Source organism: Cnephaeus nilssonii (genome assembly GCF_951640355.1).
Source record: "Cnephaeus nilssonii genome assembly, chromosome: 12".
NCBI lineage: Eukaryota > Metazoa > Chordata > Mammalia > Chiroptera > Vespertilionidae > Cnephaeus > Cnephaeus nilssonii.
In genome coordinates, this window is record NC_137083.1 from 40,865,341 (window position 1) to 40,883,531 (window position 18,191).

Here is an 18,191-nt window from a genome sequence, read left to right on the forward strand (position 1 = left end):
TACACAAACCCAATGTAGCATTGCCCTGGGAGAGATTAAAAAGCAGACGCCCTGGTAACCACCCGCAGGTGAAGGCGGAGCGCTTGGCCGGCCACCCCAGAAGCCCAGCTGTGTGTCTGCCCCAGGCGCAGCCCCTCCCCTTCCAAAAGTACCAATACTCCTTCCTGGTGCTCATTTATGGTTTCATCACCCAAGTGTGTGTCCTGGGACACCATGCTTAACCTTGCCCATGTTTTAGATATTTCTTTTTTTTTTTTTTTTTTTTTAAGCGACCAGTTCTTCCTCCATCTGTTTCTTGTCCTTACAATCTAGCTGTTGAAGACTCAGGCTGTCTAACCTGAAGTTTTCTACTGTCTGGATTTTGTTCTTGGTGCATGTCAACCCATTCAAATGCATTCATTCTTCTTTTTTTTCAATGAGTTAATATTTCTATTAATTTCAGAGAGGAAAGGAGAGAGAGAGAGAGAGACAGAAACACCAATGATGAGAGAGAATCACTGACCAGTTGCCTCCTGCACACCCCCCGCTGGGGATCGAGCCAGCAACTCAGCCATGTGCCCTTGACTGGAATCGAACCCTGGACCTTTCAGTCACAGGCCAATGCTCTATCCATGGAGCCAAACCAGCTAGGGCCAAATGCATTCATTCTTAATGCTAATAATCATTTGTCTATATAAAAAAAAATAAGCCGTATGTTAACTATGTTCTTAAGGGGGTACAACCCACCATAATCACATTCTCGTGAGTATATGGGCAAAGGGAGCTCCCGTAACAGAGGTAATGAAGCAGCAAGGGAAACATGATCTTGGGGGGAGGGGGTTCTCTGTGGAACTAGTTATTTATGAAAAAAATTTTTGCGATTGGAATTGACCAGGAAATGCTCTTTAAGGTCTTCCAGTGCGGTTTCCTTTAGTAGGGTTGGACACCAGTAGGTTTTTATCAAAGACGATTGCATAAGAGGAGTCTGGGTGTAGTAAAAACCTAAGGAATCTAAACCACTAACCAGATTCACCAAATGTAACAACTATAAAAGGTAGATGAAAGGAAGATTAGATCTGGCCATTTACTATGGTTTGGAGCAAGAAAAGTAAGCTTAGAGCATTTTCCCTTTTTCTCTGTGAATGTCTCTGGAATACCACCTCCTTTCCCACAGACCCATGTCCCAGACCACCGGCTACCACACAGAAACAAAATACTTGGTGGCCTTTTCTTCTAGTCTGTTCTTAACTTCTTCCTACTGAGTGCCTGATTTTGTCAGCCCAGTTTGGAGCACTGGAGGTGAGATGATTGTTGAAGTAGCCATGGAGTTTCATTTATTCATCGTGTCTTTCTTATGCATCAGGAGTCAGCCCTGAGATGATGCGTATGGGATCCAGGTTCACTCCCAAGGCTCACACACAAACAGACTGGCTGGGTCAGGGCTTGGCAGGGAGGTGAGGCCTGAGTCGCCATGCTGAAGGGCTAGGAGGTGTGTGTGTGTGTGTGTGTGTGTGTGTGTGTGTGTGTGCCCGTGCATGCCAGAAAAAAACTCACAGAAATGTACTGTCGCCCTCAGACGAATCTCGTACCCGAGATCCTTGACTACACATACAGCTCTATTGCTACCAGAACACAGGGAGTTAAAAATAAAACAGCCCTTGAAACTGAAACCCAATTCTCCATGGCAATCTATTAAATAACTAAGGATTTCTAGGCCTTATTAAAATAAATGTTTAGTGTATTCGCTTATCCTCTGACGTGCACTTCCTCACTTGTCAGCACCTGCTGGCAGCAGCTGGAGTAATCTCCCCAATTTTGCTGTATGTGCAAATCAATTTGATTCCCCCCCCAAAGATAAAAATCAGTAAAGTGATTAAGTTACAATTAAGGCATGTCATTGAAAGCACAGACAACATGAAAAGGCTGAGAAGGACTTGCCCTGAGGTCATTACTAACTTCCTCCTACCCAAGTTAAATGATCCCCCACCCTCATTCTCCTTGTCTGCTCTGCTGTGATATTGTGGGTGATCAACAAGCTTCCTCTGACTCCTTAAAATCCTCTCCTCTTTTTGGCTTTCATCATGCTCTCCTTATGCCAGGTTCCCTTCCTGACTCTTGTACCGGTTCCCTAATTGTTCGTTCATCCATCCATCCATCCATCCATCCATCCATCCATCCATCCATCCATCGATCCATCCATCCATCCAATAGATGTTTAATGACCCAATGTGCCAGGCACAGAGAAAAATGACAGCATACTTATGTCTACAGTTAAAAAATGCTTTTACATATATGATGAATGATTTTCTTGCTACCACCATGTGCGTTGGCTATTATACATGAGGAAACAGGCTCTGCGAGGCTGTGACTTATTTACAACAGCACAGCCAGCAGGTGGCAGTCTGGACATGAATTCAGGTTTACCTCCCAGTATGAATTCATACATATGGGTCAAGTATAATTTCTCACCTAGCCTCATTGTTCCTAATTAAAGGTCACGATCCAGTCAATACTTATTTACTGAGACTGTGCTAGGCTCTGGGAGATGCAAAGACTGGGTCCCTGCCCTCATAGAGCGTGTGGCCTAGTGTGGGGGACAGACATTAATCATATAACCACACAACACACATTTGTTTTCAAGGTATTGAGGGAGAGCTGACATAGTTATGAAAATCAGGGAAGTCTTCCGGGAGCAATAATCATTAAGATGCGTTCTGAAGAATGAGTCAGAGTTAGCTTCGGTTAGGGGGTGGGGTGTGAAAGAAAATCATATACGGAGAAGGGGAAAGCATGTGCAAGGGCCTGGTGGCGGGAAGACCCTATGTGCCCAAATTCTGAGAGGCCGGCTGGACTGGCATATAGAGGGTGAAAGGGAGCCTGGCACAGGATGTGGTTCCATGATAATGATTTTTTGCTTTTAGCTTAAGAACAATGGGAAGCCACAAGTCAAGAGAATGCCGTGATTAACTTTGCTCTTGATTCTGACTTCTGTGTGGAGATGGATTGTGCAGGAGCAGGAGTGGAAGCAGGGAAAACAGCTGGAAGGCTTCTGCTGTTGTCCAGGCGAGGCGTGACGGTAGCGTGGACCAGGGCGTGATGGTGGAATGGAGAGAAGAATCCCACAGGTGCCCCTGCTCTGCTCAAGCCCATCTTCTCCCTAGGCCCTGTCACCAGAGTGTGCTCACGAATTTGCAGTACGTGGAAGTGTGTCCACACTTCAGGGCTCTGCTCGGGTCTCCTCTCCCAGGAAGCCTTCTCTGGACAATGTGAGTCCTCCCAGATCTTTCGGAAGTCGTGTCTGTCTTCCGCACTGTCCGTCTCACACCTGATTCTTCGCTATGGCTTGGCTGTTCTCCGGTCCATTTCTGGAGATGCCTTCACTTCTCTTGTTGTCTTGCTTTCTCCCTTTGGAAAGTAAATGCTTTGTTGGCATTTGCTGAATGGTATCAACAGAGCTCCCTTGGAAATTACACTTGTAAGTGATTACTCATGCCAATTGCCTTTGCTTCCCCTAAATTAAACACCGGTTGCTTATATCTGTCTTCATGATCTTGTTCTATCAAAACGTATGTCCCAATTTTTCTATTACTTCCTCTACACCCTTTTCCTTATTTCTCCTAGCAGAAAGCAGCTTCAGAGGAAGGGAGTGGAGGTGGGGTAGGGGCAGGAGTGTAATTAAAGAGGGGCTATCTGACCAGAATTCCTATACCTTTTAATGGGGTATTTGATTAATCCTTTCTACAGGCACCATTATTCATGCCTTGATGGAATCTCATTTTATAGCCCTTAATACACGGACCCAATTTATCCACATCACATTGTATTCTAATACTTGTCATCCAAGTTATTAGCTATCTCCTCTCACTGTAAAATCATCAGCAAGTTTGATTAGCTTATTCCCCGGGAGATGATAGCGGAGATAAGAACAGACACAGTACAATCTGACCACCATGGTTCTGCATCCTCAAAAGAAGACTGCTAAGCGGAATCCACTTATGGAGCTGGGGGGGACGAAATAAACACCTGCCCCGTGGCAGTGTCCCTGTGTTGGCCCCAGAAGCCATGGCTGCATATTCCTCCACATTCCGAATGTTCTTCCTCACAGGCACAGCCCAGGACACCACTTCTACCTTAAATCCCCATTCTTTCCCTACCAGGGCCTGGCAGGCCAGACGACCCCAGGAGACGCACAGTGCTTCGGGTGGCTCTTTCTCCAGCACCATTGGCTCTAAGCAGTCAGCCCCATCTTCCTCTTCTTTGGAACCAAACCTGAGGCTGGGAACTCATGGCGGCTTCAGTCCTTTCTAAGCAAGGTTGCCTCTAGCCTAGAGAGAGGAGGGGCTTGCGTGACCCCTGTAGGACGGTGGGCTCAAAGCCCACAGAGAGATTCCAATGCCCCCTCCTCTACCCACCCACCCACCTCTCATCAGCCCGATCAGGCAAAACAGCCACAGTCCTCTCTGGAGTCCTTTAAAAAATCATCTTTTAACCAAAGGCCCTATAACAAGCCTCCTTGTGCTTTTCTGAGTGGGACAGGGGAGGATGGAAGAGGCTCACTCTGTGGTGGCATTGCTCCTTCAGGAATGGAGCCTCATTCCCTTCCCCCCGAGCCTAGGCTGGACTTAGTGTTTCGAATAAACAGAGTAATGCAAAGTCACGGTGTGTCACTTTTGAGACTAGGTCATAAAAGGCATTTTTGTTTTGTTTTGTTAATCCTCACAGGAGAAAATTTTTCCACTGATTTTTTAGAGAGAGTGGAAGGGAGGGGGAGAGACAGATACATCAATGTGAGAGAGACACATCAATTGGTTACCTCCCACACACCCCGACCAGGGCCGGGGCTCATGCCTGTAACCAAGGTACATGCCCTTGACTGGAATTGAACCCAGGATCCTTCAGTCTGCAGGCCGATGCTCTATCCACTGAGCCAAACCGGGTAGGGCTATAAAAGGCATTTTGACTGCCTCCCTCTCTCCCTCGGGTTGTTGGCTCTGAGGGAACATCCCCATGGAGAGGTCTACAGGACTGAGAGGGAGGAACGGAGGCCTCCAGCCACAGCCGAGCCTTCAGATGACACACAGCAGCTCTGGATGACAGCTGGACTGCAACTTCTTTAAAGACCCTGAGCCAGAACCACCCAGCTGAGCTGCTGCCAGGTGTCTGACCCACGGAAACTGTGCAAGGCAATAGATATTTGTTGTTTTAAGCTGCTAAATGTTGGGTCATTAGTTATAACAGGTAATAACACACCCTGACTACCTCAGAGGAAGGCCTCGGTCCCCACCTTCCCTTTAGTTCCCTGCGGATCTCTTCTCTGTTCGGGGAGCCTGGTGTCCCTTTGGTACCCTCTACCTGGCCGGTCCATGACTTATACCGTGTGTCCTCACAGTCTTGAGGACTGTGTCCTGAGAAGAGAGGGACGGAGGGAGGAAGAGCTCCCCGAGACCTGGGTCTGGAATTCACCTCCTTGCCCGCCATCCACAGTGACACCTGGGATAAGAAGAATGACTTTTTGCAGAGAGCAGCCTTCCTGAGGCCACGGAATGCTCTTGTTTCTGAACCGGGTGTGTGTGTGTGTGTGTGTGTGCGCGCGTGTGTGTGCGCGCCTAGTGACTTCAGGCAGGCCGACAAGCTAGTACGAAAAGACTTTCCAAATTACGGGTTCCCTTTTGTATCCTATGTTCATCTCCTGTCCCCTCTTGCTCTTCTGCAGTTTTTGCAAAAGGTCGTGTCTCGTTTCAACGTTGCAGTTAACCACATCTGACATTAAGTGGGGATTCCAAAACTGGATGGAGATGTAATCTGGCTTAAATGTTGCAAGGTGTGCCACTCGACTCCACCCCATTGGCTGTGTCCTGCCGGCACAAACACAGTCGTGAAGGAGGTGTTGATCAATTGTAACTTGTCTCTGTTATACAGGGATGGGATGTAGTTTTCGATTAAAAAAAAAAATCCAGGTTGCTCTTCTGTCTGATCAAAATCTATCTCAGTTCTATGGGGCAAGGTAGGATAGTTACAGATGTCAATCTCTTGGAAGGCTTGGAAAAGGCAACAAAGCAGGGGACTTAAGCAGCGGAGTGAACCCCAAAGCAGTGGTTCTCTAAGCAGAGCCCCCAGGCCAACAGCATCAGCACCATCTGGAAACTTGGTGGAAATGCAGATTCTCGGGACCCACCCTGACCTACTGAATCAGAAACTCTGGGGCCAGAGCCCAGCAATCTGTGTTTTAACAAGCCCCTCTGAAAATTCTGATGCATGGCTACAGGTTGACTATCACTGATTTAAAGGATTAAACATCTAAATTATTCATTCATCCATTCACAAGACATTGATTGAGTGCCTACTATTTGCCAGACACACTGGGCAATGAGGAGGAATTATAAGGAACTCCTTCCTCAAGAAACCCACAGTCCTCCCGCCCTTGCTTTATGACAAAGAGAGCAGGAATTTGAAGAGCTAATCCAGGGAATGGAAATCTTCTTTACATGTTAACTCTTTTCAATGGACAGGAGGTGCATTGAAATTGTCCCCCTCCCCCCGCCCCCAGGAATGATCAGGCTCTCAAAATAGCAACTCTTCTAAAGTAAGTAAATGTGTGGGTTTAAGGTATCATGTACAACTGGCTCAGCCTTTTAAACTTAAAGGAAAAAAAGATTATGTAATTTCACCACGAATGAAATGCAGTATTACCTTGAAGATTCACTTACGTTTGTGCCTGTTTTTCAATGAGCAAACTATTTTGTCGTTTTATCATCTTTGATTAAGTAAGAGTTTCTTCCCTCTTTTTCTGTAAGCCTAAAAACATCCTAACAGCTAAGACATACCTTGTGCTTCCTACAGCTGGGCTTGGGGCTGGTGCCACATTCATGAACTCATTTGATCCTCCCCTGGCCTTAGAAAGCAGATGCAGCCAACACACAGAATCTACAGGTGAAGAACAGAGACTGGAAGCGGCAGGAAAGGAACCCAGACCCATCTCTCAACCTCCTGCGGATTATCCTCCTGTGCTGTACTTTCAGTCCCACTGGGTCATTCCACTGCTCATTAAACTACTGATTAAGCCCTGGCTGGTGTGGCTCCGTTGGCTGAGGGTCCTCCTGTGAACCAAAAGGTGGCGGGTTCAATTCCTGGTCAGGGCACACAGACCCAGTTTGAGGGCTCGATCCCTGGTTGGGGCGTGTGCGGGAGGGAGGCAACCCATCCATGTTTCTCTCTCACATTGGTTCCCCCTTCCCTCTCCCTCTCTCAGCCTTCGTCTCTCTAAAATAAATAAAAAACCCCACCACTGATTAATTGGGAAAACATAAAAGAAAATATCACCACTCCTCGGAAAGATTTCTAGTATGACACCACTGGCTAACGCTCAATTGGGGGATTTATTTTCAAAAGTTAAAGTTCATGCTCGATTTCTCCTTCAGCACCATAGATAATTAGGAGCTGACTATAAACTTGTTATGGTCCTAGCATGAGTGGCCTGCGCACACATCTCCTCCAAGCTCAACAGATCCAGCTTTGAGAAGGCCCCCCCCCCCCCCCGCACGCCCCCCCCCCCCCCCCCCCCCCCCGCCGGGTGCTCCTTACGTCGCCTCAGCGATGCTCAATGACCCACAGTAACACTATCAGGGCCGGTGATTTTCCTGTGCTTGGGGATGAATTTGAGTTGATCCAGCCAAGCCTAAGCCTTTGTGACGATGGACACCCATAATCCAGCAGCTGAGGGGGTGAAGGGTGTGACCAACAGCCAGAGAAGAAATCAAAGCTGTCTGGCAGGACCAGCAACACACTCAGCCCCGTGGCGTGGGCGCGAGGCCTGCCTTGGCTGGCCAAGTTCATCTGCCGGCCAGGCCAATCCTTCATTTGCAGGGCGTCATGAGTCACCCACCTTTTGGCCACCAAAAAGGATCAGGAGGCCGCATCTCCTTATGGCACCCTGGGAAGAACCCGGTGACTTTAGTTACAGGCACCAACAAAATGTGACGTCCACGTGGGCTGTGCAGAAACCAGGTGGGTCTCTTTCAAGCTACATGCTAGCATGCAACTTGAGGTAAACGGAAACGCACCGCCTTTTCCCTCGGCTCTCTGTAATCAAGGATTTTTAGACCATCAAGTCCAACCCCTATCCATTTCTAATTCGGGGTGCTCGCTGGCTTCTGCCGAGACATTGATTTGATTAGCGGCATTCTGTGGAATTACAGACATGATCTGTTGAGCTTGCAAATGCATGATTTATTTCAAGATTCTGAAATGAGAAACACACCTATTAATGGCACACTGGGGGCTGGGAGATTCTTTGAAAGCATTTCATGCATATAAATGGGACATGTGATGAAAGTATCTGCTTATAGTCACCGTCCAGACGCCAGGGACCACCCCACTGTGCTCCCCATCCCCTCGGAGTGACGGCTCCTCGGGAAACCGCTGGGATTAGATGATCTGGCATTTGGACACCCGTATGCCGCCTCATTTATCTACCTGTGACAGGGACAGTGCTGGAAGAGAATCAAAAGATGACAAATTGCTTCTGGTTTTAAAGGAGCTGTTCAGGATGGGTGTGCGCCCAGGGGGAACCAGGTTTCATGCCAGGAGCCATCACTTCATCCCGTTTTAAGGCCACATTTTGGCAAACACCAACCAGCACATGATTGCTGTCTGCTCTCACCAGTGGGTTTAAGACACCTGCTCTGTAGGCCTGAAATCCAGTCCTTCTGAAGACGGTGCGGAGGGGGCAGACCTGCCCACATGCTGCTGGGAGGCGAGATGGCAGGCATCACGCACGGGCTCCAGATGAGAGGGATCTGTCCCATGTCGAGGCAGACAGATAACACGGAAAGATTTTGCAGGAGTCCAGAGTAGAGATACGGTATCAGTAAATGACTGGGAAAGACCGACTCCTGGGAGACAAAAATCTTCACCCCAAATTCCTAGGATACTGGTCACTGGAATCTGTTTTTGTGGATAAAAAAATCCCCCAAGCTTCCAACCTCCCTTTGGGCAGGAAGGAGGCACCTGGCAAGTTTCAAGATGGTCCACCTGAGCACAGGTCTGGCCTCTGCTACCCTCTGCTTACCAGCCAGGGGTCCGGCCAAGGCTGGGCATCACGCCAGCTGTGGCCCTCCTGCCTTCTTTCCCGCCCATGCCCCCCTCTCTGGAAACAACCATGTATTACATGGTCAACAAGTTCAGTCCTCTCTCTGGAGGTGAACGTTCCTCAGCCAAGCCAGTTTGTGTTTCTTCTCTGCCGTGTGCTGGAACGCGCAAGGCCAGAGAAGTGCCTCACTATGCTTATGCACATAGATGCCAGGCGCTCTGCTAAGCGATAACTCATAGCTACTCATTTTATCCTGACATCCTAACACTCTCGTCATCTTGTGGATGAGGAGACTGAGGCACAGAGAGATAGAAGGATTGGCTGAAGGTCACTGAGCTGGTGAGGAGCAGAGCCACAGCCATGCCCAGATAGCTTGGCTCCAGGGTCCGCCTGGTTCCTAACCCTTCTGCGGCCTCTCTAACATGACCCTCCTTCATACCCAGCAGCCGAACCCCACGTGGGCACGGGTTTCCCAGGCCTTCCTCGATGCCCAGGCCCAACCCTCTGGAATTCAGTGGGTGCTTGGAACAGGACCGCAGAGCCTCCACTGTGGAAAAACAGAGGCTCATCTTCAATCCCCCTATTTTTTCTAAATTCAGGTCAGATGTCCAAATGTTAATGTGGGGCTTGTTTGTTTCACCATGTTACCCCAGACTGCTTCATAGATGGTCTCTCTGTCTTCCTTCCTTAGACAAGCACCTGGCTCCCACCCCCACCTCCTGTCTCTGGCAATGATACTGCCCCATTATACATTTCAGCTCAAAATTCCGATTTTCCATGTAGCCGTGAAGCATATTTATAGCACAAGTCACGGGCCAAGGCATTTGCAAGTTTATCATCTTACCTAATAATAGACAAACATGTAAATTGACTGTACCTCTGCTATGCCCACAGCCAATCAGAGTGAGTATGCAAATTAGAAGGCCAAAGATGGCGGCCGCACAGCTGCTCCAGGCGCGGAGTGGCCAGGCGGGGCAGGACGCCTGCTATGAGAGGGAGGGCAGGGGGCGAAGGGATCTACAGGAGCGGAGTGCCTCAGCGAAGACAAGACTGCAGACTCCAGAGTCTGCAGCGAAGAGAAAGACGGCAGACTCCAGCTGGAGTCTGCAGCGAAGACGAAGAAGGCATACTCTGGCCGGAGCGAAGGCCTGGGTCCCGGGTGCCGGAGGAAAACTGGTGCTGGAAGCCAAGGGAAGGAAGGCCCATTGCACGAATCTCTTCTTGCAACGGGCCTCTAGTCCTATATAATAATATGCAAATCGACTGACAGGCGCAATGACCGGTCGCTATGATGCACACTGACCATCCTGGGGCAGATGCTCAACACAGGAGCTGCCCCCTGGTGGTCAGTGCATTCCCATAGCGGGAGCACCGCTCAGCCAAGAAGCCGGGCTCACAGCTGGCAGCACAGGGAGAGGGCCTAAGCCGTCAGTTGGACATCCCCCGAGGGCTCCCAGACTGCAAGAGGGTGCAGGCTGGGCTGAGCCCCCCCCCCCCCCAGTGCTCGAATTTTGTGCACCAGGCCTCTAGTGTCTAATAGTAACCTGGGAGCATATCCACCATGCCAATTCCACAGACAGGCAAAAGGAGGTGCGAGGTCACTCAAGGTTGCAAAGGCATTCTAAACTGCCAGGTCTCTTGAGCCACTTATGTACACATCTGCCTCTGGATTGCTTCCTCTCATCTTCCTGTTCCACAAACTTATCTGAGGCCTGTGAATGAGTGATGTTATCGAGATCGAGTTGTACTGCATCTGTGTCTATCTCCAGCTCTCAGAATACTAATAAGCAACTCTAAGCTCTGGTGGCAGGAACACCAGCGTTTAGCTTTCTGCCAAAACCCATTCTCATTAGTAGGTTTACATGCGTGAAACACATACGTGGAGTTTTCGTTCTGCACAATTCTCTCATCACCCAAAGTTGCAACTAATCAGAATGCTGAGTGGTCTATTCTCATGCAGAACACAACCAACTGCCTTCAGTGTCTGCTGAGATGACTCTAACTTCTGTTCTGATGGAATCTTCTGGTCAGGAAATGGAAGGGTAGATCATAACCTATACGCAGATTGAATAATATTCCTTCAGAGTCAAAACTGTGAAACTGTTTTTTAAATAGTTATTACAGAAAGCCCTGATCCCATGTGAAAGCGATACAAGAAAGCTAGAGGATGTGTTTGCTGCATGTAAGTCTGGAATTAGAAACTGAAAATGCTGGAAGTTTCATACAGGCAAACTGGCCTCAAAGAGTGGTCATACCATTTTGTTGGTGCTGTGCATTTTCCCCACCAGGGTCTCTGTTCATGGAAAACACACTGGGGTGAGTCGAGTCTGGCATACGAGTCCCCGCTCTGCCCCTTTCAGCTGTGTGACCTTAGGAAAGTCACTGAACTTCCCTGAGCTTCCCAATCAGGGAAGCCAGCACCCACCCAACTACTTTACTGAGTTGTTATGGAAATCAAAATGAACAAGCTACGTGAGAATGCTTCATGCATGGCAAATACTGTAGATCTTTCTAAAGATATATGATCACCCTCAAAAGGCGGTAGTGAGAACAGAAGCCTCTCGTCTCGGTTTTCAAAAGAATCATCTCCTAGCGATATGGCTGAGAAGTGGCGTTTGGGAGTGTGACCATGCAAGGCGGTCTCCGTCACAGCCTGCACAAGCAGGCAAAAGTGCACTGTTTCATTCGTTCACATTCCGACTCACGCTCACCCTTCAGTCCTTATCTTACCATCAACGCCATGTGTGGCACCTAGTGGGTCCTCGGAAACTCGAGACAAATCAAAGAACCCCAGGCTAAGGATTTCAGTGCCTCTGGCGCAGAAAGATCATCCACGGGGGTGGGAGGGACCGAGAGGAGGAATTTCTGGAAGCCTGAGATGAGGGTGATCCGTTGACTTGAATCTAAGGGATTTCCTAGGACAAGCTGGTCACGCTACCTGAGCCTCCTCCCAGCTGGCAGGGATGAAAGCATCTGAACGAAGGGAAGATTGGTGGAAGGCATGTGTGTCTCTGTATTCCTAAAGAGTGGATCCCTAGAGATTTATAGCCTGGGCACTTCCCTGCCCCCCCCCCCCATTGCCCCCATTAGTTTCCATTTTCCTAGCTGACACCATCTTCTCACTGTCAGGGATCCAACGGAATCACACCCCGTCTATTTTTCCTGCATCAGATTATCGCCTCTAAGATATTTCTCTGGTCCCTGTTGGTGGCTTCCTGCCACAAGCTAAGTCTCCTACTTAACAGCTCGAGGCATTCAATGCAAAACTGCAGCCTTCAGCAGGACTTGCGCTTGGAATCGTCAGGAGAGCGCCGAGCTTCACCAGCAACACACGTGTGCGGCAGCACTGCCATCTGGATCAGGGCTGACTGGTGCACATGGCAGGGAAATTACATTTCGGGCCAGGGAGGAGATGCGATCCGTGGGGATTTCCCCTTTAAAAACTTACAGCAAAAGCCTGCCTGAGACCATTCAATATTCATAAATGGAAAGCAGAGATGGCGTTCCTGTTCCGCCAAGAGCAATAGCTATTTATCACGGCAAATGACTGAAATAGTTGTACGTACGATGCTTTACTCAGCGCTGTAAATTACGGTATACAGAAGATTAAACTTAAGCCTAATGCTACCCTTGAGCTTCAACAGCTGAGTCCTATAAATGGATACCCGTTAAGAGGAGAGAATCTTTTTCCTGGTTACTATTTAAAAGTGTACCTCTATTAAAAGCTTGTCTTAAACATAAATTGCCAGGAAGCCCGCCCCTGGGCCCTAGGCAGGCTCTTCCTCTGGGCACGGACTCACAGAGGCACATCTGTGTGACATAGTGATAAGCTTGAGACTTGAACCGTGTTGTGCTGACCTGCAGAGGGATGGAGGGGAGAGGGACTTCACAGAGGGCTGAATGAGCACTCACTTCTGGGGGAGGGAGGGGGCTCTGGAATGAAAATGATCCTGAACCCCAAGCCACTTCAAAGAGAATGCTTCTTCTGGTATCTGCTGTTCTATGAAGTATCAAGAGACCCTGACCGAGAGCTGAAGCCCCCATTTTCCTAGCTGGACTTTATTCTCGAAGCACTTGCTCCTCCAAGTGTGGTCCATGTATCAAAAGCACCAACATCCCCTGGAAGCGTGTTAAGAAACACAGACCTACTAAGCCAGAATCTGCATTTTAGCAAGAAACTCCTGGGTGATTCACACGCACATTAAACTCTGGGAGTCAAGGTAGAAGCAAGCAGGTGTGAACAGGGAGGAGCTCAGAAGAAATCTTACGCGTGAGAAACAGGATTTACAGGAGCAGGCCCTAGCAGTGGACCCCAGGATACCGACTTCTCTTTTGTCCAATCCTGCTTTGGAACACTTTCAGGAATTTGAGGGATAGATTTTTATGAGCTGGAAATGAATGTCTCACTCTGAACTTGAGAGATGACCCAAAGCACCGCAGGGTATGAAACGGAGTAAATGAGTACAAAGCTCATGCTTTATAAATCAATCAGGATGCCTCTAATCCCCCTGTGAGTGGGAGGCTGAGAATGCATGGCAATGTTTTCAGCCAGGATTTCATTCTTTGTTGTAATTACCAGTTGACATTAAGTAAGAAAAGTATGCAAAGGTCTTTGTGTTGTTTGAGACAAAAGATTCAGGAAAGCGGTAGTCTATTAGAAAAAAAAAATCTTTCAGTATGCATGTTAAAAACTTAATGGCAATCACTGCATAAATAGATATTTATATACGTAGGTCAATTTGGAAATAAAATAAAATCTATTGTGGCGAAGCTAGCAGAGGAAAAAAAAACAGAAAGAGGGTTAAGAAAACTTTGCTAATCTAATGAAGGGCAGGAAAGGAGCACAAAGCAGCAAATAAAATGCAAGATAAACAGAAACACAAATTAAAAGATAAAAATAAGTCCAAATATATAAAGTTATCACAATAAATGTAAATGGATAAAACTCACCTATTACAAGACACTATCAAATTGGACTTTTTATAAAGCCAGCTATATACTGCTTACAAGAGAGACACCTAAAACAAAATTAACACAGAAAAGTTGAAAATAAAAGATTGGAAAGAGATAAAGCAAATACATACTGACCAAAAGGAAACTGGGCATCAATGTTAATCAGATAAAATAGGACCTAAGGCAAAAAGCGTTAATAGGGATGAAGACTCCACCAGTAAAAAGACATGAGTCACAAACTTACATGCACCCAATAGCACAGTCTCAAAACTGTAAAGCAAAAGCTGTTAGAGCTCCAGGAGAGACTTACATCCATCACAGGAGACTTAACACCCCCTTCTCAGGGATTATAGACCAAGCAGACAAAATGGCTTAGATTATATGAATAATCACAAAAATTGATTCTATGAATTTTCTAATCACGTGATACATTAAAAAAACTGATCGCCTGCCTGGCTGGCCTGGTTCAGTGGTTGAGTGTCGACCTATGAACCAGGAGGTCACGGTTCGATTCCAGGTCAGGGCACATGCCCAGGTTGTGGGCTTGCTCCCCAGTAGGGGGCGTGCAGGAGGCAGCTGATCAATGATTCTCTCTCATCATTGATCCCTTCCTCTCTGAAATCAATAAAAACATTTACAAAAACAAACAAACAAACAAACAGAAACCTGATCACCTGGTAAGTAGTCACAAAGGAAATATCATTAGGTTATAAAATGGTTCACATAACTAATATTCTCTGGTGGCCATCAGAAGTTAAACTAAAACTCAAAAATAAAACAATAGTAATGCTCCCCCCGACCACCATTTACATGAGAAAACTAAAGCCACACCCATAAATTACCACTTGGCATCGGTATTTTTTTCTATGTGTGGCCTAGTTGCTATGGAACCCGGTTAACATTTATCAGGGGTAACACCAGAAACAGGAAACTCCCAAGCTATTATAACTTCATTATTTTGTACTTTGAACTAAATTATTTTGTACTTTGAACTAAGGAACAATGAAGTACCTGATTCCAGGAAGAAAAGAAGGGACGTGCGTGGGTCAATTATGACCTAGCCAGGCAGCACTGGAGGCTGCTATTGGTTTATTCCCCAGACAGTGCCCTGTTCTGCCATCTCTTTCTACTCATCGACGCTGGCTGGACGAAAGAGACTTTCCTGGAAGTGCTCCTGGCACCTGGGAAAAGGTGCTATTCAATTGACATGGCATCACACAATTAATGGCTCCCTGGAATCAAGCAAAGACGGCCGTTAACAGTGTGTATGGGACCTTCTGTCTGCTCGTTCACAGGGCCACGCACTTCTGAAAAGTGATCAGGGTACGCTGCAAAGGAGACACACAAAAATATAGGCCCAAGTGCCTGGGCAGGGGGGGAGGGAAGAGTCCTCCCCAACAAAATCAAAACCAGATGGATGGTCCTTCCCCTGGACTGTGCTGCCAGCCCAACACCATTCCAGTGCTGGCGAAGAATAAAACAAATATTAAGAAGGAAAACACCAAACAACCGAAAAAGGATGGAATGCAGGGTCAGGGTAATATGGATCAAACCAGTGGCGGCAGGTCTGCAAGTTCTGCAGGTGAGTGGGGATGGGGAGGTGGAGCCACAGAGAGAGAAAGGAGAGGACCACAGCTCTTCTGCCTGTGCCATGGGCATGCATCCGCGGTGGTCAAAACAGCTGGTGGTTTCCTGGCTCACAAGCATTACATGCCACAGAGTGGGGTAGCTCTCACGGGCACCCACCCCCTCCGGTGCCCCAGCCCCTCTCAGCAAACATACATCAGCATCACCCTCCCATAAACAATAGCGGAGGCAAAGGCTTATTGTGAGGGCAGAGGGTCCTCGCCGCCGAACCCTAGGGTGAGCGTCCGTAGTGGTAAGAATATGATAGTGGCGGCTAAGCAAATGGCACAGAGAGTTGCTGCCGACCCCTGCCTCCTTAGATGCACCAGCAACTGGATTCACTTCCTTTTGGCGTCACCGTCAGGACAACACCCCAGATGTGACAGTAATGCAGGTCACGGAGTTAGGGGGTCAGTCTGGGCTAGCGTCTACGTGACCTCACTCCCGGGGACAGACGCAGCAGCGCTCCCGTGGAGACGGGCACTTGTGGGAGAGGGTTACGCACGGGGGAGGGCGGCCACAGAGAGGCGAGCAGGAAACCAGAGCCTCGACACAAATGAAGCCACGCGTGTCTAAGAAAAACGCACCTCTGGAGAAGGCTCAGGAATTTGAAGCAATAATTCCTGGGGGAGAAAAGCAAAGCAGCTATGATGCTAATAAACAAGCAAAGAACAGCGTCAGTTAGAAACCAAACCTTAGAAATCTGTTGCTCCAGTTTTGTAAACTAAAGACTACGGTTGCTTTCTCTGGAAAAAAATGATGACTCGCTCCATGTGAAGTAGGATTCATTAAGTGAAATGGTTTACTTACTCTTTCATCCTTTATTCCCCCCACTGACATTTTGTGTCTCCTATGCAGCCACCCCCAATTTGTACTCATTTTTCAGAAGTGCCTGGCCCCGTGAAAGAGCAGAGGGAGAGTCCTGCACACAACGTTAACTACCATGTTTCCTCAACTCCCAGAATCCACGCATTGCAAGAGGCCACATCACTTTAATAGCTCCTTTTTCCGGGGAAGGCGGACTTGCCGTGGTAAATATACATTGATGGGACAAGCATCCTGACTTCAGAAACAATAAGGCTTGGGACCTTCTTCAGAGACCTGCAGTGTCCCGAGGTCAGCCCACACGGATCCTCACGTGTGACACTCTCGGAGGGGACTGACTGCCAGTGGCCTGGGCAAAGCACTAGAACGAGCTCCTTGAGCAAATGCTCCTGAGGCTCTTTTTTTTTAAAAGTATATTTTAAATTTATTTCAGAGAGGAAGGAAGAGAGAGAGAGAGAGAGAGAGAAACATCAATGATGAGAGAGAATCATTGATCAGCTGCCTCCTGCACACCCCACACTGGGGATCGAGCCTGCAATCTGGGCATGTGCCCTGACTAGAAATGGAACCGTGACCTGGTTCATAGGTTGACAATCAACCATGAGCCACGCCTGCCGGGCCAGAGGCCCTTCCAGAAGGAAAACTGCGACAGCGGAGCTGCAGCTCAGACTGGAGCTGGGTGCCAGCATCAGGGTGTGAGGTGTGAGCCATGTATGATCGGAAGCAACCTTCAACACCCTTCCGCTCATAGACTACACCTCACGTGGTCTGGGGACAGTGGGCTCTTCCCACGGCCAGTGTCCTCTCCAGGGGTTGGAAAAGATCTTTGATTCTCTGCTCAGGCACCAGATGAAGGAGTGGGATTGTGTCTGGGGCCACATTATGAGAAACAAAAGTGCATTATTATCATTGCCAGCGCCTGTGGTGAATTCAGATAAATTACGAGTGATGAGACTCCAGAGCGCGAGAGATGTGTGTTTGTTTTGTCCTCCAAGACCTCTGAGAGCCGTGACAGCTCACGGCTGCTGTGAAGCTCCCTCCGGAACGGATCTGGCTGCAGCGCTGCCCAAGCATGTGTCCACCCAAACACGAGCTGCCAGAGCCCTGATGTACTTCTCCGGGAAAGGAGCGCTGTTTGGGAAATGCTGCTCGACTCACTGCTCAGGATGGGGAGGATCCAACATGACCTTTGCATCAGAGCTGGCAACATTCTTGCCTCGGGTTTAAATAGAGCGATGACTGTTCCCCCAATTTTCCTCGGTTGAGGCAGCTCTGAGGAATGGGCCGGAGGAGCCCGCACGGCACAGCGAGGACAAGCCAGGGATGAGTCAGAGGCCAGGGTCGTGTTACAGTGCCAGCTTCCAGAGCCCAGCTGTGGTCCGGGATCAGAGCAGCAGCCTCGCCAGCGCCCGTGGGGGAGGACGGCTCGCCTTGTCAGCCTCTCCAACTGTGTCTGAACAGAGGGGGCCCTTCTCTCAACGAGCGCTGGCTTCTCAGTGAACACACTCGCCTCCATGTGACATTTGGCTTTTTCACAACCAGCAAGCCAAGTTCCCTTCCTTGCTTGCTTCCTCCCTCTTTTATTGAGCACCAACTCTAGATCCTGCACTCTTTAACTCAGAGAATATCACGGTGAGCATATGACAGGACTCCTGGCTCCTTGAAATGCCTACTCAGGTGTGTGTGTATGTGTATGTGCGTGTGTGCGTGTATGCATGTG

General features: G+C 48.4%; 1 protein-coding gene across 6 annotated transcripts in view; it reads right to left on the reverse strand.

Annotated features, from left to right (window-relative positions):
* The window catches only part of ATXN7L1 (ataxin 7 like 1), a 239,909-nt gene that overhangs the window by 135,137 nt on the left and 86,581 nt on the right, over nucleotides 1-18,191 (reverse strand). The window contains exon 4 of one of the 6 annotated variants that reach the window (XM_079785975.1): nucleotides 694-3,380. The exons of the other annotated variants lie outside the window; for them this stretch is intronic. Within the exon in view, the coding sequence (XP_079642101.1) occupies nucleotides 3,299-3,380 (82 nt within the window). The 3' untranslated portion in view covers nucleotides 694-3,298. Of the gene's footprint in view, nucleotides 1-693; nucleotides 3,381-18,191 lie in introns of those variants that run through there. 6 annotated transcript variants of the gene reach the window in all.